At 50.9% G+C, this 22,690-nt stretch overlaps 3 protein-coding genes across 6 annotated transcripts; 1 reads left to right on the forward strand and 2 right to left on the reverse strand.

The window, feature by feature from the left end:
- Positions 1-2,822: 2,822 nt before the first annotated feature.
- On the forward strand, positions 2,823-7,506 carry TMEM150A (transmembrane protein 150A). 2 transcript variants are annotated; one of them, XM_066377843.1, is made up of 8 exons: positions 2,823-2,927; positions 3,474-3,656; positions 4,449-4,496; positions 4,835-4,921; positions 5,621-5,688; positions 6,015-6,142; positions 6,370-6,547; positions 6,758-7,506. In XM_066377843.1, exons 2-8 carry the CDS (start codon positions 3,592-3,594, stop codon positions 6,994-6,996), a joined length of 813 nt encoding a protein of 270 aa, XP_066233940.1. In that variant the 5' UTR covers positions 2,823-2,927; positions 3,474-3,591; the 3' UTR covers positions 6,997-7,506. The 2 variants fall into 2 exon arrangements, with proteins under 2 accessions (XP_066233940.1, XP_066233941.1); XM_066377844.1 differs by lacking the exon at positions 2,823-2,927 and adding an exon at positions 2,997-3,383.
- Positions 7,507-7,901: 395 nt separating this feature from the next.
- On the reverse strand, positions 7,902-9,938 carry RNF181 (ring finger protein 181). Of its 2 annotated transcripts, none has more exons than XM_066377846.1 (5): positions 9,787-9,938; positions 9,030-9,160; positions 8,728-8,837; positions 8,479-8,553; positions 7,902-8,234 (listed from the first exon to the last, which is right to left on the reverse strand). In XM_066377846.1, the coding sequence occupies exons 1-5, from the start codon at positions 9,870-9,872 to the stop codon at positions 8,175-8,177; spliced, it is 462 nt and encodes a 153-aa protein (XP_066233943.1). In that variant the 5' UTR covers positions 9,873-9,938; the 3' UTR covers positions 7,902-8,174. The 2 variants fall into 2 exon arrangements, with proteins under 2 accessions (XP_066233943.1, XP_066233942.1); XM_066377845.1 differs by having other exon boundaries at positions 8,467-8,553.
- A 1,406-nt stretch (positions 9,939-11,344) lies between these two features.
- Positions 11,345-21,513, reverse strand: VAMP5 (vesicle associated membrane protein 5). 2 transcript variants are annotated; one of them, XR_010750364.1, is made up of 4 exons: positions 21,432-21,513; positions 14,485-14,622; positions 13,309-14,084; positions 11,345-13,091 (listed from the first exon to the last, which is right to left on the reverse strand). XR_010750364.1 is itself a non-coding variant. In XM_066377847.1 (3 exons), exons 1-3 carry the CDS (start codon positions 21,432-21,434, stop codon positions 13,875-13,877), a joined length of 351 nt encoding a protein of 116 aa, XP_066233944.1. In that variant the 5' UTR covers positions 21,435-21,513; the 3' UTR covers positions 11,345-13,874. The 2 variants fall into 2 exon arrangements, 1 of the variants encoding a protein (XP_066233944.1); XM_066377847.1 differs by having other exon boundaries at positions 11,345-14,084.
- Positions 21,514-22,690: the final 1,177 nt, after the last annotated feature.

A 22,690-nucleotide genomic window follows, 5' to 3' on the forward strand; every position in this document is an offset into this window, starting at 1 on the left:
CCAACCTGCTGTGCATTTGGTGAGATCTGCTGATGGACAGGTTGTGGATTCCCAGCTGGTTCACAAATATAAATGAAGCCTTTCCAAATGTAAAGAGGAATAAGGACAGATTATTTTCATACCTCTGAGCCTTTGGGAGAATCACCATGGAATACTGAAAATTATCTGAAACATTTTAAGCCCCCTCCTTGAATTCCTATCCTATCCCTGAGGAATTAGATGTCCAAGAAGCTGTAACCACCCACCCCAGATTCCCCCAGTGATGGGAATCATGATAGAGATAAAAACCTGAGTAAATGGCCCTCTGCCTTCTTAGAGCCACCAGAATGAGATTGGTTGCGCTGGTGAAGTCGTGATGTTAAATGTATAAAAAGCCATACAGTCTTCTGTTTTCTCATTTTAATGTTTCTGCTATGTGTATGAATAAAGTGAAGTATGAAAATTATTTGAAAATCCTGGAAGAGAGGTACTTTTAAAAGACAGTATTTTTTTTAAAACCAATAAACTTATTTTTACAGCACTGTTTTTACCAAGAGTAATAAAATCACTTGTGTATGTAAGGGAAGTGAAGATTTAATGCCTACCCCTAATGTCATTCAACACTACAAAGTCAGCACTTGAAATCTCATCTCTTGCTTAGCCTGACTATTTTAAGAACTGACCTGGTGAGAGCATAACATCTAGGCTCACGTGGTTTTAGAGCTGGAAGGGACTTTTAAAGACATCTGGTCTTGTTTCCCCCTACCAACTACCCATGAAGAGCTCTTCTATCAGAGGGAGTTCTATCTCGGGGTAATTGTATTTTAAGGACTACTCATAACTATCATATTAAGCCAAAATCTTCCTCCTTGTCACTGCTCTGGAGCGCTTATATACCACTTCATGTTAAAACAGGCAGTTTAGAATCTGAATAGTCCTCTCAGTACAGCCCTACTTTTTTTTTTTAATTTTTCTTTTATTAATTTTTTTATTTTATTTTATTTATTCATTTTTAGAGAAGAGAGAGAGACAGAAAGGGAGAGAGAGGAGAGACAGAGAGAGAGAAGGGGGGAGGAGCTGGAAGCATCAACTCCCATATGTACCTTGACCAGGAAAGCCAGGGTTTCGAACCGGCGACCTCAGCATTCCAGGTCGACGCTTTATCCACTACTCCACCACAGGTCAGGCTCTTTTATTAATTTTTTAGAGAGGAGAGAGAGTGAGAGAAGGGGGAGGGAGGAGCAGGAAGCATCAACTCCCATATGTGCCTTGACCAGGCAAGCTCAGGGTTTTGAACCGGCGACCTCAGCGTTCCAGGTCGATGCTTTATCCACTGCGCCACCACAGGTCAGGCCAGCCCTACTTTTAGTGGTTTGTCCTGAAGCAATTTGGAAAAGGGCTTGCCAACAGGCTTCCTCTTACCGTTTTTAACTGCCACTGGATTCAAAAAGGTTTCTCCTTTGACAAACCATTGTCCAACCATGCTCCATTTCCCTCACAGTATCAGCAGTTTTACCTTTGCCTTGCCAATGTGAAATTTCAGCTCCCACCTGCTGGCTGCCTGGCCCTGTGCTCCTTTCAGGTCCATGATGTGTTGGCCCCACAAGGGTTCCCAACAGATGCTGAGCTTCCTTTTAGAACACTAGGCACATTCTGGTTTGTGCAAGTATCACTCCCTTTTAATTAGGAAAGGAACCAGGAGGGCACTCTTGGCCTGTGAGTTTCAGTGAAGCTGGTGGGTAATTTATTTGCACACTATCATAGTGCTTCCTTTTCCCACATTACTGGGTCTCCCACCTTCCTCTGTTGCCTACCAACACCTGACCGCATGTCTACTTAGAATGGATATCCAGCCTGACCAGGCGGTGGCGCAGTGAATAGAGCATTGGACTGGGATGCGGAAGACCCAGGTTCGAGACCCCGAGCTCACCAGCTTGAGCGTGGGCTCATCTGGTTTGAGCAAAAGCCCACCAACGTGAACCCAAGGTCGTTGGCTCCAGCAAGGGGTTACTCAGTCTGCTGAAGGCCCGCGGTCAAGGCACATATGAGAAAGCAATCAATGAACAACTAAGGTGTCACAACGAAAAACTGATTGATGCTTCTCATCTCTCGCCGTTCCTGTCTGTCTATCCCTCTCTCTGACTCAATCTCTGTCTCTGTAAAAAAAAAAAAAAAAAAAAAAAATATCCATTGGTCACTGCTGTTCTGTTTTAAGTAAGTGGTGAGCAGTCAGTCGGGCAACGTGTTTTGGGCACTGACTTATGGACAGTAGTACTTTGTGTTCTTGTACCCTTGAAATGTATCCGATGCAAGTAGCATCCTCCAAAGTTTGCTGAGTCGAGGGAAGCACAAGCCAAATCTAGGACACTTGAATGTAAGTAACAGCTAAAGCTTCTCTCTACGGACTGCCTCGCCTGGGACAGAGGCAGGCACCGGGCGCTCTGCGGAGGAAGATGACCGGAAGTCTCACTAGTCGGCCGGCTGCTGCGGAATGTGCCCAGCGGCTAGGGAGGCTTCCTCCCAGCCACGTGCACCATGACGAACACAGGTTAAGCAGGAAGGTGGTGTAAACCCCAGTTTCCCCCCTCCCCCAAGCTCCCACCGCAGGAACAGGGGCAACAGGACTATCCTTTTGGCATCTCGAAGTCAGAGCTGCCGCTCTAGTCCCACACCACAAAACTCGCGCCCAGGTCCCCGAAGCTGGCGCACCACTCCCGTTCCACCCGCACTGGGCGCGGGGCCTCGGGAATTGTAGTTCTGAGCGGAGCGCGGGCCACCGGACCAGCGCGGCGTGGACTCCAGGTCCCGGCGGGCGGTGCGGCGCCGCCTAGGGTGGGGGCGTGGCCGCCGGCCCTTTAAACCTACAGGGCCGCTTTGAGGGCCGCAGCCGGGGACGGCGCCACGCGCGGGCTGGGCGGTGCGCGGCAGCCGCAGGGTACTCCGGGGAGGTGCGTACTGGGCCCCTCATTTCCCAAGATACCCCCCCAAACCCCGCCCCGCAGGGATCACAGGAGAAGGCTTGTTCCCCGGGACCGAATACTCGCCGGCCCCGGTCAACTGGCGTCCACACGGGCGGGGACGGGCTGGGGTTCCCGCTTGAGCGCTCCTTCCACTGGAATGCGGTGGTCGCCTGCGTGTGGCCGCCCCTCTACCGAACTTAAGACACACACACACCCCTCCGGGATTTCTTTAGCTTGGCCCCTTGACTGCAGCATGGCTCCTAGGCCAGTTCCCTTAGGCGAGGGAGGGTCACTCCCTGTCCAGATGTTATGGCGCCGCCCAAGTTCCTAAGCAAGCCAGTGGCTTCGGGTGGGACGCGGAGGCCGCCGGTGGGTGTCAGAGGGTGGCCATGTCCTGGTATGGGCTGAGCCCACAATGTGAGCCCAGCAGGAGCTCCCAATCAGGTGATGACCACCTTCCCCCCACACACACACTCTCCCCGGGGCTTTGGCCACTCACTGGACCCTGTACTTTGACCTGTCTCTTTCCACCAGGCTGGGGTCAGTTGATGGTTTTGGCGAGGTATCTTAAAAGGTAGCTGGGCCTGTCCCCTCTTCCCCCACCTACCTCGTCATCCCTCCCACACCACTACCACCCTGGCTCCCCTTCCTCATGACCGCCTGGATCCTCCTTCCTGTGAGCTTATCAGCATTCTCCATCACTGGCCTATGGACTGTGTAAGTAAAGACGGGGAGGGGGAAGACAACTAGGGTACAAAATGGACCCAGGCTGAGAGGGACAGCACCCACCAGGAGGTTGATGGCACACACAAAGTCCCTTGTCCTGATTCAGGCCCTGGGGTGATACCCAGGGTCACTTGGGCTGTCTGCAAAGCCTGGCCTGGTGCCTGGAAACACAGTCCCTTGGGACAAGCTGGCACCACCTACTGTCCAGAAAGGTGGCCCTGACAGACATACTTCCAGAGGTTCTCTAGTTTGTGGCCATTGTTGTGTGTTCTTTTTTTTTTTTTTTTTTTTTTACAGAGACAGAGAGTCAGAGAGAGGGATAGACAGGGACAGACAGGAACAGAGAGAGATGAGAAGCATCAATCATCAGTTTTTCATTGCGCGCTGCAACACCTTAGTTGTTCATTGATTGCTTTCTCATATGTGCCTTGACCGCGGGCCTTCAGCAGACCGAGTAACCCCTGGCTGGAACCAGCGACCTTGGGTTCAAGCTGGTGGGCTTTTTTTTGCTCAAACCAGATGAGCCCATGCTCAAGCTGGCGACCTCTGGGTCTCGAACCTGGGTCTTCCACATCCCAGTCCGACACTATCCACTGCGCCACCGCCTGGTCAGGCTGTTGTGTGTTCTGATGTGACATCAGGCCTTAGGGCCACCCCAACCTCAGTCCCTAGCAAAGACAATGAGGCTGAATGGGGCCAGAATCAAGAGAGAATAGTCAGTAGGGGAAGGCTAGGTTGGGCTGGATTGGGAGGGGCATGAGGGTGACAGTTCTGCTTCCACAGGTACGCCATGGCCGTGATGAACCACCACGTATGCCCTGTGGAGAACTGGTATGGCGCACTCTGCAGACAGCTTCACTCTAAAGCTCCCTTCATCTCTGTTCCCTCTTGGGCCGGGGCTGCTGCAAGCCAGACGGAGACCCTGGGCCTCACTGCTCTTCTCTGACATTGGCGCGCCTGCCCCTCCCCAGGCATGGCTTCGTGCCCACTTACCTGCTTCCCACCACCCCTCTGCCCCTTTGGCTTCTGTCTCAGGCAGGCCCTGAGAAGTGGGCCCCCTTACCCCCTGATAAGGGAGGTCTGGGAAGATGGTCTTTGAGAAGTCTGAGGTACAGGCCAAGGGGTTAGGGGACCCCTTTCCCCCCAATCTACTCTGTCCTGCCTTCCAGGTCCTACAACGAGTCCTGCTCTCCTGACCCTGCTCAGCAAGGGGGTCCCAAGACCTGCTGCACCTTGGATGATGTCCCCCTCATCAGGTAAGTCCTGGAAACTGGCAGATCAGAGAGACCCAAGGCCCTGACAGACTCCCAACCAAGCTTCTCAAGCAAAGGCCTGTCCCAAAGGATCTCATAGGAATAATAATTATATATACTGCTCACAAAAATTAGGGGATATTTTATCACTTCATATTCACTTTGAAATATCCCCTAATTTTTATGAGCAGTATATTAAAAGCACTTAATAACAGTACTACTTACCATTTACTAAGTGCCAGGCTCTGTGCTGAATGCTTTATATGCATAATGTCATTTAATCCTCCCGGCATTGAGGCAGCTATTGTTTTATTTTGTAGGCAAGGAAACTGAAACAGTTATATCATCCATTTAGATCACACAGCTAGTAAGTGGAGATACTTGGATTTAAGCTCAAGCCCTCGGATTGCCCAGCCCAAATTCTGGCTCAAGGAAAGCCAGACCAGCTATAGGCCTTGACAGTCTCAGGGGTCTGTAGAGCAATCCTGGTTACTCCCTAACCTGTCACACACATGAGCTCCCCTTTTTTTGGAAGGAGGGGATACCAGCCAGGGACCAGTTATTTGTGAGATACACTGGTTCTTCTCGTAAATCGGTGGCTTAAACTGGGCACAGATAAAGCAATAGAAAGCAAGTGGGCCAGAACAAGGCCCTCTGCTGCTCCTTGCTCCCTCTCACTTTGTCCTTGCCCCCTCCCCTCAGCAAGTGCGGCACATATCCCCCAGAGAGTTGCCTCTTCAGCCTCATTGGCAACGTGGGTGCTTTCATGGGTGAGTTGTGCGCTTAGCCCCCCAGTCAGCCCAGTCCGGCCCACCCCACACACCCTCCCTGCCAAAAGGACCCAGGAAGCCCTTGCTTGACAGTCCATTCAACCAAGGGCTAAAGCAAGAGGCCACTTCTCTCCCTGTTCCTTGAAGGCCAGAAGCCGACTCCTACACAGCCACCCTGCTGGCTGGAGCCTGAAGAAACCTAGTTCGCCCCTGTCCATTTATTCCCATCTGGCCCTCAGTGTCTGGAGGGGTGAGAGTGGGCTCCTGGGCAGGATTGGGCCAGAGGAAGGCACTAATGCTGGTTCTACCCATGCTTTTTTCCCCAGTGGCCCTGCTCTGCCTCCTACTCTACGGGCAGCTCCTGGAACAGAGTCGGCATTCCTGGATTAACACCACAACACTCATCACAGGCTGCACCAATGCTGCAGGCCTTGTGGTGGTCGGAAACTTTCAGGTATACCCACCTCTTGAACTTCCCCTGTAAGGCCATGGCTGTCTACAGAGACCCTCAGTCTTCTGAGGGTTGACCCAAGCTGCAGGGGCAGCCCCTCATGGTTGGGGTGGGGGAAGAAGGACCTGGGAGAGAAAGGGGAAAGAAGGAAGAGGGACAGAGAAAAGGTATGAAGGGGGTTGGTTGGAGGAGCAGGGCTGCCTCACTGATCAGCCCTTCTCTGGGCTCAGGTGGATCATGCTAAGTCTCTTCATTACATTGGAGCTGGTGTGGCCTTCCCTGCTGGGTTGCTGTTTGTCTGCCTGCACTGTGTCCTCTCCTACCATGGGGCCACCGCCCCCCAGGACCTGGCTATGGCCTACCTGCGGATTGTGCTGGCAGCCATCGCCTTTGTCGTCCTGATCCTCAGTATCCTTCCAAGATAGACCAGCCCTTCTCTCACCAAGATGAGGCGGGCAGAATGGCACACCTTCCAGATAATGCTGCCCAGTGTGGTCTTCCACTCCCTCTCCTGGGAGGTCAGGCCTGGGTTTTTGCCCCAGCCTAGTTATATATCTGGGAAGGCAGAGAGTGTGTCACCAGTCTCCACTGCTGAACATTTCCTTAGCCCCATTCCAGGTGGTATCTTCTTCATTCATGAGAGTTCTCAGCTGCAGCACGGGGCCGCCCTGTGCGAGTGGGTATTTGTCATCGACATCCTCATTTTCTACGGCACCTTCTGCTATGAGTTTGGGGCAGTCTCCTCAGAGACACTGGTGGCTGCACTGCAGCCTGCTGGTCGGGCCTGCAAGTCCTCTGGGAGCAGTAGCACCTCCACTCACCTCAACTGTGCCCCCGAGAGCATAGCCATGATCTGAGGTCTGGGGAGCAGGCTCCACTGCTCCCACCCCATGTCTTCTTTGCATTCTTTTTGTACCAAAAACAATTTTGAGAAAGTATTCTGTTGGCTTCCTCGCTCCTAGAGGAGTGGCCATCCCACACACCTGTGCCATAGAGGAGCGGGTCCTGGCAGCTGCCCAAGCTGCATGACCTGCTCTCCACTCTGCAGTGTTGTTTTTGTTTCAAGGTCACATATCCTCCGCCACCCAAGCCAACCCTTCAGGTGCCTTCTATTCCCCAGTGCTGAGGCCAGACCACTGGGGTTTCCTGCTGCAGGAACTGGGGCTGGGGATGAGAGGGATAGCAGTGGGGGGGGACGACAGTGAGCATGCCTTAGTCTGTGGGAAGGCCCACTTTGGGGCCCACTGAACTGCATTGGGATTCTTCACTCTGCTCCTTACTTTCTTTAGGGCAAATAATACAGCAGAACCACATGGGTATTTTAGTACTTTTTTTTTATATATATCTATTAAAAGAATTCTAATTTGCATGTTTGTAGTCTGTTCTGGAGAATCAGAAGGCCTGATTCAGGTCAGCTCTTCCTAGGCAAAGAATGGGAGCAAGCCCCTGTCACTAGGGAGAGTCCTGAGTGCCCAGTGCTCTTTGAGAGCAGGGCTGCCAGGAACAAAGAAAGCCAAGTACCAGCCAAATATCCCTCAGAACTGACTGATCATTTCACCTCCACTCAGCATCTGGTTTGATGCCTTAGTATAAGGAGATGGGGGAGGGGGGTTGGTATGTGTAAAGAGCACTTTTAAAATGTTGGAAGCAAAAAGAAAGCACCTGGGATTCCAAGGTTGACTAAAATTTACAGGGGGAGAGGGATGCATCTTTAAATATCTACGGGGTGCCGCACCATGACATATTTTGATTTTTGGCCATGAACACATTGGCCCAAGCCCTGGCTGGTTCAGTGGCCAGATTCCTGACCTGGGCTTCACTGTTCTCAGGCCAGTAGGCTTGGCAGGGAAGGTTATGTAGCCTGGGCCTTCTGTAGTCCAGGCCGACCTTCCACAGTAGCAGTAGGGCCCTGGTGGGGGTTACAGAGTCTATGAGCAATGCAGGTGCAGGCTTATTTAAAAAAAAAAAAAACCTTTAATGAGGATTTGAGGTTCCAGAGGAAGGTGTAGAGGGCCAGAGCTCAGCCTCAGCTGCCTCATGTGTACATGGCTCCATGCAGGTTCTCCAGTCGGTGCTTCTGCTGCTGCTTGCGAGCCTTTAGGAAAGAGGCAGGAACCGTATCTGAAGGCCTGTGGGTGAAGCTATGGGGCAGCTACCATGGAGCTGGTTCTGTTTTCAGACTCTGGCATCTGCATTGCCCCTCACCAAAGTCACTGGGAACACAGCCCAGAGACCTGAGGCCCACCCAGCCTTGCTGAGGTGGGAGATGAGAGCATAGAGGACAGTCTGAGGGAGCCCCGTTACCACCACCACCACCCCCCACTTACCTCCGCTCCTACCTTATCTCGTCTGTGCTCCTCGTAAGTGTCATCATCAGTGGGCAGCTCATGGCGGCAGAGAGGGCAGGAATTTGTCTGGGAAAAACAGGGCAGTGTTCCAGACCAGATCTAGTCTTTATAAGCTAATATTCATCCTCTGCTCCCAGTTCTCACCCTGACCCTCTACCTTCTCTGATCCCCCAAGAGTTCATAAAAAGAAAGGGACTTGAGAACTGGACAGGGTGAGGGCTGGGAGAAAGGAAGCAGTACCTTGCTTAGCCAGGGCAGAATGCAGTTGGAATGGAAGAAGTGATGGCAAGGCATCTCAATGGCAGTCTCCTCCTCCTCAAATTCCAAAAGACACACGGGGCACTTGAGCTCTTTAGGAGGGAGTGCTGATCAGGACAGCTGCTACAAACCCCACCTCCCAGCTCCCACTCCTAAAGGACATTTGCCCCAACCTGGCATGGAAAACTGAAGTGCCAGTCAACAGTCTGGCTTGTGGGAGTGGGGAAGGAGGGAGAGAGTCTGGCAGACTTGACCCAAAGAGCAGAAAGAATTAGTGTTCTCACCAGACTGAGAGCCCCTGATGACTGTCCTGGGGAGGTTTTCCACCACAGTCTTGGCGGCAGGTGGAGGCAGGTGGTGATCCCAATCTATTACCAATCCCGTGTCTTCAAAGTCCATATTATTGAAAAGTGACCTGGGAAGGACATAAGGTCAGAACCAAAGAAAACCATACTTTCTCTTTGCATCAACAGGTAAATACCCTGTGCAGCTAGTAGTAATAATAGCTACCCCAATCAGTAGTGCTCACTAGATTAAAAGCAGAATGAGAAATGGTTTCCAGCTGCTATCCCCAAGACACTCCCAAGCACACAGGCTGTTTATTCCCATTTTACATAGGAGTCAACAGGCTCAGAGAAGTTACTCAGGCCACGCAGGGATGACCTGGTAAAGCCAGATTCCAGTGGCAGTGTGAGCATGCTTGGTGTTCCTAACCAATGTACCTACTCACACCCACACGGCCCCTGCTCCTCCCCCATGGCTAGCCTTCTTCTGTACCTTCTAGAATAGAACCCACTGCCCTCCTGCCACCGACTTCCCCAATCCCACCTAGCTCCAGTCTTTCCCAGAATCCCCTTACCAGGGGGGTCGCAAGGACGAGCCAAATTACCGACTTCCCGTCCAATCTAGCCTCCGAACTAACTCTCCAGATCATTCATCCGTCCTCTCCCGAATATGCTAACCCAGGTAATTCTCCTTCTCCAGCCAGACCCAACTCAGACACCTGCTACCTGGCCCCACCTTCCAGCCCCGCACACCCACCTCGCGAGCTCTAGAAGCATGTTGGTTCGGGCCTCCTGCTCGGAGTCCAGCGGCTCGCAGTCGTGTTCATCAAAGTAAGACGCCATGGCAGACGGCCTGTCTGACACAGCAGCCCTCAGACCCTATGGTCTGCTTTTTGCGGTGCTGGCCAATAAACTGCCGAGTTGAGAGAAAATAGCCAATCATAGCACCCGAAAAGCAGAGTAGTGGTTCATTAGACATACAGAAAGCGGAAGTATTAATCCTGTCATCTCTCATTGGCTCGACTAAGTCAGGTGACCAATGGCTAACGCCAATAGCAGAGGACGGGAGCTGATCAGAAATTTTCTGTTTTGCCTAACCTACAGCGGGCAGTGGGTAAAGCATCCACCTGAAATGCTGAGGTCATTGGTTTGGAACCCGGGGCTTGCTCCGTTGTCACTTCTCGCTGGTGCCCCCCTTTCTTTCTTCCTCTTTCTGAAATTATAATATTTTTAAAATAAAGTAAAACTCCTCTTTTGGAGTTCGAGCTGTGTGCCTAGGGTAGATAAGTACATGGGAATGTGTGGACTGCATCAGTAGCTCCCTGAAAAGCCCAATGCCTGAGCTCTAGGGCTCAGAGGGCCTCGGCAATGCTGATGTTGAAGGTTTCTCAGACAGACAGTGAAAAAAGGACTCTCAGGCAGGAAAAAAAAAAATGCCCCTCAGAGAGGGATGCCCTGGCCCCCGGAGCTCAGGGGTTTGCGGGGGGAGGGCGGGGGGGGGGCGGCCTGGAGTTAGGGCACTTCCTGCTATTCTGCCTGCAGCCCACGGGGCATTGATGCACCCTGAGCTCTAGTTGGTTCAGGGGTTGGATTTTGATTCCTTCCTGACCCACCAAATACAAAAACTTTCTGCTTATTTCTTCCGCGTTGGGTGTAAAAGTAAAGGGCGGGGCAAACATCCCCAACCAAGAGTGGGAGGATCCTTGCTGGGGAATCTGGGGCTTGACTTGCTCATAGGGCTATCAATGTGACCTTCAACCCTTTACTCAGCTTGTCACTTAGCTCCTGAAGGACTGCCTTGGGTAGCTTCCCTGTCTACCCAGAAATCTCCTGGAGAGAGGAGAGGAGGGGTTGCAGCTTCAGGGAACAAAAGAAGTCTGATACTTAACCTTCAAAGATTCTGATTTAAGTGATCTAGGCCTCGGTATGGTATTTTTACAACTTCTACATGTGATTCTAACGTGAGGCAGGTTGAGAACCACAGCACTAAATCACATGGCATCTAGAAACTTGACTTTGATGGCTATTTTACACACAATATAAATAATCCTCATGATAGTCCTGGGAGCTAAGTATAATTATCCCTTTTTACATACATAAAACCCAAGTCAGGTAAGTGGCTTGCCCGAATTCAGATGGTCTTTAAGTGAAGGCCAAGTGCTCTCTTCCATTTTCCTCAGGAAAAGAAAGATGGTAATGACCCCAGTGATGGTATTACTGGACAGTGACAGCCCCAGAGCAGGTCTGCTTGCGGTTGGCCTGTAACACGTGGATTCTTGACTTCATCAGGAAAGATTTGACAACTTGAGTCCAGGTGATTTTAAGAGTATGTTTATTAAAGCTGGGGGCAGTGATAAAAAGGAAGGGGTTAGGATGGAAGAAGCAACCAAAGAGAGCATAGGCAGGGTTGCTTTGGCTTTCCAGAAACATGGGAAAGAAATGAGCCCTTGGTTGCAAGTCTGTGTGGTCCCTTAGAGCTTAGGTGATACACACCTGTGCAGGAAAAAGAGTGGGGAGGGAAAAACTTGCACATGCTTCTGGGAGTGTGCACTGGGACCTGCATTTTGAGGATTTAAAAAAAAAAAAAAAATACTTGATTTTACAGACAGGAGAGAAATGGGAGCATGGAATGGGAACAACTCATAGTTGCTTCATGTTAGTTGTTCATTGCTTGTTTGCTGTATGTGCCTTGACCAGGGAAGCCCAGGGTTTCAAACCGGCAACCTTGGCATTCCAGGCCAAAGGTCTATCCACTGCGCCACCACAGGCCAGGCCATTTTGAGGATTTCTAAAGGCTGGGATATTAGGGGCAGTTTTAGGGAATGATCTTAATAGAATATTCATCAGCTTTTCAGGGTGTATCTTTTCAATGTCATGGTCCCCACTGAATGGTTGGCACCAGGGGAAAGGTCATTAGTCATCACAGCTAGTCCTAGTGTCACCTGCCTGGTTTTGCTGCTTTTCTGGGCCTGGAGCTGAAATACAACTGAGGCCTAGTTATTATTTCTAGGCAGGAGAGGTCAAGGGGGGATTTGAACCATATGATCAATGATATGAAAGGTCTGGGGGTCTAAACTACATGGCCAGGAATACGCCAGGGGTGGAAAGGCCATCCTGGGGGCCAGCACATTTTGCCCATTGCTGGGCACCTAAGGCTTTCTGCCATGGTGACCTTCTGTATCTGGCTGTAAATTGCTCAGCCAGTTTGTTCAGCTGTCTCAGTTTCCCCATTCCACTTGCCAAGGAATTTTCCTAGTTTTTTACTATCCTGACTCAGAAGTAACAAGCTCTGTGAAGAGTCCATGCAACTCTTGTGTTTGTTCTTGTTTCTCTGTCAGTAGCCCTCTCTCTACCTAACAAGGAACTGTTTATGTTACACATATGACCCTGAATTCCTCTTCCCACCCACACTTGAGTTTGAAATGCAATTAAGTAGCCAGGCGTGGGCTACTCTGCTTCTGTAGTCTTTTTTTTTTCTTCTTTTATTGTGTGTGTGAGCATGCATGTATCTTTGTTCATTGATTGCTTTCTCATATGTGCCCTGACCATGGGCCTGCAGACCAAGCAACCCCTTGCTCAAGCAAGTGACCCTGGGTCCAAGCTGGTGAGCTTTGCTCAAACCAGATGAGCCCACACTCAAGCTGGTGACCGCAGGGTCTCGAACCTGGGTCCTCGGCATCCCAGTTCTACGCTCTATCCACTGCGCCACCACCTGGTCAGGCTGCTTCTGTAGTCTTGACAGGGCCTCTTTCCTTCTTCGATGGCCTTTACCCAGTGATGCTTCCTGTGGCCCTGGAGGCACTGACTACTAGGCCCTGTGTGGCCCTGGAGCTTTAAACAGCCCAAATTCTTTCCTACCAAGCCAACTCCAGATCATTCTTTGTGACTGTACCACAGCACCACAGAAACCCTTCCTGTTTCACTGTCACCTGCCTCATCTGTGATCTGATGTGAAGCTTGAGGATAAACATGGGCAGAGAAATTAGGAAGGATGATGTGTTCAAAGGACAAAAAAATATATCTGAAGGTGAGAGCCTCATGATATAAAAATCTCTGAAGTGCCTGACCTGTGGTGGCACAGTGGATAAAACGTCGACCTGGGATGCTGAGGTCACAGGTTCAAAACCCTGGGCTTGCCTGGTCGAGGCACATATGGGAGTTGATGCTTCTTGCTCCTCCCCCCTTCTCTCTCTCTCTCTCTCTCTCTCTTTCTCTCTCTCTCCCCCCTTCCTCTCTAAGATGAATAAATAAAATCTTTAAAAAAAAATCTCTGAAGTGCTTTCCTGTTTGTCATCCTATCTGGAGTTCCATTTGTTCTCTGAGCATCCCCAGGCCATCAGAATAATAAATTTCATTATCAGGGAGGGCACTAGTTGAAGGGTCTGGTTTGGGGACTGTTGTATCTTTACACTGGCACTCCAGAAGGTTCTGTCTGTGTAGGGTTGAATCAAGTAGGAAAGTGAGAGGAAGGGGCCACTTCCCACGTACAGAGTACTTTAGATGGTAGCCTTTCTAAGCAGCCCAAGGGGTGGAGGCAGAGAAGAATGAATCAACTAGAGACACCCCCCCACACACACACACACACACACCAGCTGTTAACCAAGCAGCTTTTAACCAAGCAGCAGAGTTTACTGAGCTCCAAGTGGAGCTGACCTTGCATGGTCAGTGCAATAGCCTGCCCTCAAGGGCCAGTCTGTGGCGTGATAAGAGATGCAAAGGTGCACACTTCGGAGCTGCCCTTTAGGCGCTCACTGGGGTGGCTCAGATGGGAGCGAATGCCAAGGTTCTTTGGAGACCAGAACTAGCCAGTGCGGCCAATTGGTCTCTCCTCCAGGCCCAACTGGGTCAGTCACCCGGCCCCGAGGCAGCACTTGTGTCCTGGGCCTGTGGGGCACTGCTGCCCTCATTTCTCTGTGGGAGAAAGATGGCCAGCAACACAATCAGGATGATGAGCAAGCCGCCGCCCACCACCAGCCCCAGGTAGGTACGCCAACGGATGTTCTCCCAGCGCTTCTTCTGGGCCAGGGTCTTGGTTGTCTTGCTGAAAGCTGAGCTCTGTGGACGCCCCCAGACACAGGATGGGAGTTAGTAGTTCCCCAGAGCCCCGGAGCCAGCTCCTCCCAACCCTGTCCCTTTCCCTCCACATGTTACCTTTCCCCACTTAGCCTGCCTTGAAACCCTCCCAGCCTCACTCCTGGGCTCAGATGCTGGTGTAGCCCTTGACTTGCAGCCTTATGGGGCTCATCCCCAGTTAACAATGCCAGTCCTCAACCTTTAAGAAGCTCCACAGCTTCAAACCAAGGCATGCCCATTGCATATCTCAGCTAGTGGTGCCTCAAGAAACCCACAGGCCCCACAAAGGCCTCCAGACCCCACCAAGGAGCCAAGCTCAGCCTAAGCTCCCTCTGAGGGCTTCTCCTAGCCTCACCCCCTTTGGCTTCCCCAGGCCTCACACCATGTCCAGGAGTTGGTCTGAACGCTGCTCCAGCTCCGCCAGCTTCCCATCACGCTCCAGGACCTTGTCAAAGTTGTTCAGCATGATTTCCGTCACTTCGTCTGCCTGCCGCTGGCACTGCTCCAACTCTTTCCCTGCCTGGGTACCAAGGCCAAGGTCAAGGTTAAATGAAGCCCCGACCTGGCCCTCTCCTGGTCCTGAGACCAGGAGGTCTCCTTGCTCCCATTGTGTGAGTGTGTATGTGTGTGTGTGTGTCTGTAATGTATAGTAGGGGAAGCAGCATTTCATTAAGGATGTAATATGTGTGGAATAAAGGCTGGCCTCCTTGGTGTGTGTGGCTCACCTGGGTTTCACAGGCCCCTCCTCTTGCCCATCAAGAAAGGTCCTAGGTCAGCCTTGGCTTCTACATCTCCACTTCCTCTACAGTGACCCGGGATGGGACCTTCCCAGGACCCCCACACACATACACACACAGAAAGCAGATACTTTGTTCACCTGCTCTAGGATGGCCTCTAACTGATGCATACCTGCTCTGTGGCTTCCCTCAGCAAAGGAGAACTAAGCTACTTGGCTAGAAACCAGACAGAAAGATCCACCTCACAGAGCTAGCTAGAGAGGCAGCTTTGGACCATCACACGTCAGCCTCTGCCTAACCCACAAATACATACACAGACACAAACTGAGATCAGATTTCCCTCCTTGAGCCTCTGACTGGTCAGGCCAGTTCTGCCTCCTGGCCTGACCTGCTCCCACATCAATGCTCAAAGTTTATTTCCTTTCTGCCTGGAATCTCAACCTTTCTGGCCTCTGATCTCCAGCCTTCTAGGTCATGAGGATCTTCACTTGTATCCAAGTCACACACGAAATCAAGCCTTGGATCTCCCAGCCCGGGCAGTGGCCTTACCCAACTAAAGTACCCCAGCATATTTCAGAGGACTGGGAAGGAGGGTGAAGGGCCCAGGCTGGGGATTTTTGAGAGGACAGGGGAGAGGAAAAATACATGGGTCACAAATAAGAAAGGAACTGAGCTATGGACACAGGACACATGTAACCAAGAGAGACCTGGGACAGGAGATCCTGGGGCAAGCAGGAGGTCCAGGACTAGGTCCAGGGACAGATCAGGGAGATGAGTATGAGAAGAAAACAAGCCACAACAATTCCCTCCTCCTAGTCTAGCCCCCCCCCAGTCTATCCCTCTTCTCAGCTCCTCCCCACAGAGCAGTGGCCAGTCTCCCTTTTCTGCCATACCATATTGCCCATTGTCTGCAGCAGATGCTGTGGCATTTAAAACCACAGAAAGGGAAGAGATCTGTTGGTCATAGAGAGCCACCTCCTACTCAGGCAAGAATCTTCATTCAGAATCTTTATAAGTGCCTTGCACATAACCTCTAAGCATTCCAAATTCATGAGACCTACCACCCCAACTGAGCCAAAAGCTTCCAGAGGGAGGACAGGGCCCAGTTCCCTTCCTTTGTCTGCCTGGAATCAGAGCCCTGGGAGGCCTGACAACTGCAAGGATTCAGTGAGTGGGTCAGTTGCATTATAGCCTATCCAAAAGCAAGTCTTATTCTTTTTTGTGTGTGTGTATGTGTTTTTCTGAAGTTGGAAACAGGGAGGCAGTCAGACAGAATCCTGCATGCACCTAACCAGGATCCACCTGGCATGCCCACCAGGGGGCGATGCTCTGCCCATCTGGGGCTTCACTCTGTTGCAACCAGAGCCATTCTAGCACCTGAGGCAGAGGCCATGGAGCCAACCTCAGCGCCTGGGCCAACTTTGTTCCAATGGAGCCTCGGCTACGAGAGGGGAAGAGAGAGACAGAGAGGAAGGAGAGGGGGAGAGGTGGAGAAGCAGATGGGCGCTTCTCCTGTGTGCCCTGGCCGGGAATCGAACCCGGGACTCCTGCACGCCAGGCCGACGCTCTACCACAAGCAACTCTTATTTATTTTTTTTTTTTAATTAAAAAGCTGGAAACGGGGAGAGACAGTCAGACAGACTCCCGCATGCTCCCGACAGGGATCCACCCGGCACCCCCACCAGGGGCGATGCTCTGCCCCTCCGGGGCGTCGCTCTGCTGCGACCAGAGCCACTCCAGCGCCTGGGGCAGAGGCCAAGGAGCCATCCCCAGCGCCCGGGCCATCCTTGCTCCAATGGAGCCCCGGCTGCGGGAGGGGAAGAGAGAGACAGAGAGGAAGGAGGGGGGGTGGAGAAGCAAATGGGCGCTTCTCCTATGTGCCCTGGCCGGGAATCGAACCCGGGTCCCCCGCACGCCAGGCCGACGCTCTACTGCTGAGCCAACCCGCCAGTGCTAAGCAACTCTTATTTTTAAAAGCTGTTATCCGGCCTGACCTGTGGTGGTGCAGTGGATAAAGTGTCAACCTGGAAATGCTGAGGTCGCTGGTTCAAAACGCTGGGCTTGCCTGGTCAAGGCACATATGGGAGTTGATGCTTCTAGCTCCTCCTCCTGTCTCTCTCTCCTCTCTCCTCTCTCCTCTCTGTCTCTCTCCTCTAAAATGAATAAATAAATTAAATAAATAAATAAATAAATAAATAAATAAATAAATAAAGCTGTTATCCCAGTGTGTTTATCTACTCCAGCAGGAGCTTCTAGGAGTAGCATTTGAAATACAAGTAGGCCAACCTTTGCTCATAAGCTAGAGAAGCAATATTTGCTTCAAGAGGGTACAGGTAAACCATGGTAGACAGGTGTGCTCACAGGTCAGGGGAAGCAGTAACTGAGGAACAAAGAGGAATAACAAAGAGAGCAGGGGTGGCCATTGCGGTTGTTCAGTGGATAGAGCATCAGCCCAGTGTATGGACGTCCCAGGTTCAATTCCCGGTCAGAGCACACAGGAGGAGCAACCATTTGTTTCTTTCCTTCTCCCTCTCCCCCTTCTCTCTCTCTTCCACTCTCAGACTCAGTGGCTCGATTTGTCTGAGCATGGCCCTAGGTGCTGAGGATAGCTTGGCTGGTCCGAGCGCATCAACCTCACGTGTTACTTGGCCGCACTCAACTAAAAAACTACAGGATGTGGAAGGAAGTAGGAGCCAGAGGTCAAGGTCAAGCTGCCTGTTGCCACACTGAATTCAGCCTAGTGCCTGGCACAGAAGCCACCTGGAATATATTTTCTGAATGAATTGTGCCTGTTCTGAAGAAAATCCCCAAAGGCTGAGGAAAGAGACAAATACAATACAATTAGAGAAGAGTAAGGAGTTATCCTGGGAGATACATAGAGTGAGTGTTGGCGATGCCAGCAGAGGGTTGATCCCTGAGAATCTCCATTATAGGGTGGGGTGAGCCCTTGAAGGATGGGGTAGAGCTGGAGCATTCTAGGCATAGAGAGTCAGAGACACACTTGGGACAGGGAAGGACCAGGCAGAGGGTAAGGGGGGAGGGGCAGGGTGGCCCAGAGAAAGCAGTAAAAATCAAGAAGAGAAGTTCACTTGGAGGGAAGGATAGAACACAAAACAGTATAGGTTTCAGAGCCAAGGGCAACACTGTAGCAGTGCTTTGGGACAATTTCTTGTTAGTGGTAGACTGGCATGGATGAAAGTGAGAAAACTGGCCCTGGCCAATGGCTCAGTGGATAGAGCGTCAGCCTGGCATATGGATGTACCGGGTTCGATTCCCTGTAAGGGCACACAGGAGAAACAACCATCTGCTTCTCTCTCCTCCTTCTCTCCCTCTTTCCCTTCTGCAGCCAGTGGCTCGATTGATTTGAGTGTGGCTCCAGACACTGAGGTTGGCTCGGTTGGTCCAAGCGCATCAGCTTCAGGTGCCAAAAATATCTCAATTGATTCAAGCATCAGCCCCAGACTGGGATACCGGGTAGATCCTGGTCGAGGTGCATGCGGGAGTCTGTCGCACTATCTCCCCTCCTCTCACTTGAAAAAAAGTAAAGAAAGAAAATAAAGTGAGAAAACTTATAGCAGAGAGGCCAGCCAGAAGGGATGAGAAGTGCCATCAGCAAGGCTGTAAGACGTCCACCAGGCTGGGGAGAGTAGAGAATGTAAAGGATGGATGGGAGAAAGAGGCACTTTCCAGCCCTGCCAGGAGCTTGAGGGCTTGAGGCTGTGAACCAGAGGAGAGGGGAGCAGCAGTTATATAGGAAATGTTCTTGACAGTGATCCTCTGTACAGAATACCCCTCCTTTGATGCTCAAATGTCCCCTCAGGTTCTTCCAGGCCAAATGCTCTTGGTTCTTCTGAGAACAAAGCTTTCAAAACCTCCCTTTCCTAACTTTCCTGCCTCTCTTGGTTAGTGTCTAAGAAACCTTATTGTAGCTATTATTGTTGTAGTCAGAGAGACCTGGTCAGCGACCAAGTGTATCAACTCCTTCCTGGAAAGAACTCACCAGCTCAGAGACTAGGATTAGGGCTCTCTGCATTGCAGCCCTGGGTTCCTTCAAATCCTGCCTCTGCTACCCACCAGCTAAATGAATGAAAACTGAGGACATGATCTTTCTGACCTCCCACTTTCTCATCTAAAAAGTGGTGACCAGACCATAATATCTACTATAATGTTAGCAAAGACATGTGACATATTATAAAGTGCTTAGCACATTTCCTGACACATACTAGATGCTCAGTAAATAATAGCTATTATTATTGATTTAGCTGAACTTTCCCTAGCGTTTTCTTTAGCAGCCAGATGCCCAAAACTACACAATACAACCTTTTAGATATTTTTACAAACTACACAGCCAAGCAAGCTCTTCCTTATGGTCAAATTGTGTCCTTAATTGTTTCTAACCTAAGTGCAGAACTTTCCACGGGCTTTTGAGGACCTGCATCTAATTTATTGCCATCAGGAATTATAGGCTGTTGAGAAGGTTTTACATCCTGACAATAACAACAGCCACCATTCAATCGACACTACTATGAGCTAAGCACTGTGCTGCTAGCTGTATGTTCACTTTATCTCATATAATCTTCACAACAGTCTATTGAGAACAGTATTATTATTCCAGTTTTTATAAGAAACTGAGGCTCACCCATCTAAGGCCACAGAGCCAGGGGGTAGAGGACCTGGGAGTTGAACCAACATAGACTCCAAGATCACATTCTTTTCTTTCTTTTTTTTTTAATTTTTATTTATTTATTCATTTTAGAGAGGAGAGAGAGTTAGAATGAGAGAGAGAGAGAGAAAGGGGGGAGGAGCAGGAAGCATCAACTCCCATATATGCCTTGACCAGGCAAGCCCAGAGTTTTGAACTGGTGACCTCAGTGTTCCAGGTCAACGCTTTATCCACTGCGCCACCACAGGTCAGGCTGAGATCACATTCTTAACACCTGTGCTAAACTGAATGCAAAGAGAAGCCAAATGCTTTAGCTGGCTGGCTAAAAATTCACCAGACTTTTGATACTGCCAACTCAACTTGTGGACATATGAAGGAGGCCAAAACCCAAAATATTTGGACAGTACATGAGATGAATGAATTCAAGACATTACCCATTCAGTTTCTATCTTTCCCATCACTATTCCTACTCTACCCCTAATATCCATCACCATAGCTGGCACAAAGGAATCACACAAGAAATATTTGATTGAATGAATCAGAAAAGAGGAGAAGAGAAGGGAAAGGAAGAAGGACCAGGTAGGGAAAGAGAATGGGAAGTTGAGAAAGACCTGGGGTCAGCAAAAGGGGTAAGAGTGAATGAACAGTGGAGTGAGGATAGGAGGTCGGTGGGAGAGATCAATGGACCCTTCCCAAGCTCTGATCTACTCTTTGCCTCAATGAACCTGTGAGAGTCCCAGAGTTTCCCAGTTTCCCACCATAAATTATCCCTCCCTCTGCCTTCAATTCAGAAGTCTCTTCTTCTCCCCAAATGCAAAGGGCCAGCTGGAGCTCACCCCTGTCCCTGCCTAATCTCTTGCCCTGCACACTGGGAAGTGGGCTCTGGATTCTGTCCCATTCCCAGAGCCTCCCTCAGTTTCCTGGCATGGCCGTAGAGCTGAGCACTGCCTTCCTGCCCAGCTTCCTCTTCCTGACTCCAGTTCCCTGGAGAAGAGGCCATCCAGGCATGGCAACCCCAAGCCAGGCCCTTCCATCACATCTCTCCCAGCTTCTCTACAGCAGAATCTTAAAGCACCAAGCCTGCTTCCTTCTGGGCCAATATTCCCGGGGGGGAGGGGGACAGCAACTGGCACCACCTGTTCCTGACACCTTTGCCTTGTGGATGGCAAGTGAGGGCAGAGGCTGGAATCTGCAGCCGAGCGGTGGATGACTCAACTCAGGAATGTGTCCCCAGATAGGGGTTAGGAGGGAGTCGGGCCTATGCCACAGTCTGATAACTTCAGTGGAACTTTTATAGTAAACATCTTCCTTTCTCTTATCCTTCTAACAGCATGCCATGGTTGGCTCAATCTCCAACCATTCCACCTGCTCAGGTTTCCAACTCCCAGGCCAGGCTCAACTCCTCACAGCCCCAGGAAGGGCTGAAGAGGTCATCATATTACCTACTGCTTCTCAGAAGCAGGTTCTGAGTGCCATGCAGGTAGATCTCTGTCATCCTATCTCCTTTAACCTCGCACGGACCCAGCATGGCAGGTATTGCTGACCCCACTTCATGGATGAGGAAAAGGAGGCTCAGGGAGGTTAAGTAACTTGCCCTAGGAAGGTCACGGAGCCAATAAGTGGACCTACCAGGTTCTCAGCATGCCTCTGAGGCCCATGCTCATAACCACTTGGCTCAGGTAAGTGGAAGCCAAATCCCGCTTATTCCCTGAGTGGCAGGCTGCCTGGCAGCCCTGATAAAGCTCACGCCACACTTTCCCTCCCTAGCCTCAAGGGCAGTGGAGAGTCTGGCCCCAGCTACGCTCCTGGAGCTGTCGCCTCGCTAGGGACCTGCGGTCCTGGAGGGCGCCCCACCGACGGACTGCCTCGCACCACTTTGCTCGCCCTCTGCCCCTCACCCGGTCCGCCCTACCCAGCCCTTGCCCTCACCATAGCTGCTGCCGCTGCCTGGCCGGCTCCAGCTGCTCTCTCCGGGGCGGCCCTGGTGCCAGAGCCCTGGAGGAAGCAGAGGGGCGGGGCAGGGCGGGGGCGGAGGGGGGCCGCCTTCCCCAACAACCGAAACGTTCAAATCGAAAGCAGTCGGCTACAGCGACCACGGTTCTTAGGGCGCCTCCTCCCGGGCTGCGGGCACCCAGCTTCGGGTCACTCCCAGCCTTGTGCATTAATTGGGGCTAAACCTGAGCAGCCAGGAACCAGGTCTTACACGCTGGCCACATCTCGGGGCCCAATCTATGAAATGGGCTCAATGGAGTGGGATCCGAAGCCCGCTCAGAGAGGCATGTCTGAGGCTGCATCCCAGATCAGGTAGATTGGGCTGACCTGGGGAGGCAGGATTCCTTTGTCCAAAGAAGCAACTGTGCCCTGGCGGGGGAGTTCAGTTGATTAGACCATCAACCCAATATGCCATGGTTGCTGGTTCCATCCTCCAGGTTAAGGCACATACAAGAATCAACCAATGAATGCATAAATAAGTGAAACAATCGATGTTTCTCTCTCTACAATCAATGAATAAGAGTTTTTAAAAAAAAACTGTATGAGCACTATTGTCGTACACTGTGCTAGGTGCTAGAGACAATTTGAACAGCCAGATAGGGACTTTGCCACCTTGGTGAGTGCATCTCACCTATAAAGAAAAACAGATCCCCAAAAAGTTTTGAACTTAAAAAATTTATTTAATTGATTGATATTATAAAGTCACAGAGAGAGAAGCATCCACCTGTTGTTCCCAATGGCTGCTTTCCATATGTGCCCTGACTGTGTATTGAACCCATAGCAACCTCAGTATCTTGGGACAACGTTCTACCAACAGAACTGAACTACCTGCCACTGAATTGTGATTTTTTAAAAGAATTTTATTTATTGATTTTTGCAAGAGAGGAAGGGAAGGAGACAGGAACATTGATTTGATCCTGTATGTGCCGTGACCAGGGACTGAACAAGCAACCTCCCTGCACTTTGGGACGATACTCTAACCAACCAAACTATCTGGTCAGGGCCCTGAATTGTGTGTGTGTGTGTGTGTGTGTGTGTGTGTGTGTGTGTATATATATATATATATTTTTTTTTTTTTGTATTTTTCTGAAGTTGGAATTGGGGAGGCAGTCAGACAGACTCCCGCATGCGCCCGACCGGGATCCACCCAGCATGCCCACCAGGGAGCGATGCTCTGGCCATTTGGGGCATTGCTC

The sequence above is a fragment of the Saccopteryx leptura genome, chromosome 3 (genome assembly GCF_036850995.1).
Source record: "Saccopteryx leptura isolate mSacLep1 chromosome 3, mSacLep1_pri_phased_curated, whole genome shotgun sequence".
Classification (NCBI taxonomy): Eukaryota; Metazoa; Chordata; class Mammalia; order Chiroptera; family Emballonuridae; genus Saccopteryx; species Saccopteryx leptura.

Coding starts and splice junctions, on each gene's coding strand:
- TMEM150A (XM_066377843.1), top strand. CDS start 3,592: ATGACCGCCTGGATCCTCCTTCCTGTGAGCTTATCAGCATTCTCCATC. Junction 5,689..6,014: donor CAACGTGGGTGCTTTCATGG/GTGAGTTGTGCG, acceptor TTTTTTCCCCAG/TGGCCCTGCTCTGCCTCCTA. Junction 6,548..6,757: donor CTTTGTCGTCCTGATCCTCA/GTATCCTTCCAA, acceptor GCCCCATTCCAG/GTGGTATCTTCTTCATTCAT.
- RNF181 (XM_066377845.1), bottom strand. CDS start 9,872: ATGGCGTCTTACTTTGATGAACACGACTGCGAGCCGCTGGACTCCGAG. Junction 9,161..9,786: donor ATGCTTCTAGAGCTCGCGAG/GTGGGTGTGCGG, acceptor TGTCCTTCCCAG/GTCACTTTTCAATAATATGG. Junction 8,554..8,727: donor TTCTGCCCTGGCTAAGCAAG/GTACTGCTTCCT, acceptor TGTTTTTCCCAG/ACAAATTCCTGCCCTCTCTG.
- VAMP5 (XM_066377847.1), bottom strand. Junction 14,085..14,484: donor CAGACCAACTCCTGGACATG/GTGTGAGGCCTG, acceptor GGGCGTCCACAG/AGCTCAGCTTTCAGCAAGAC.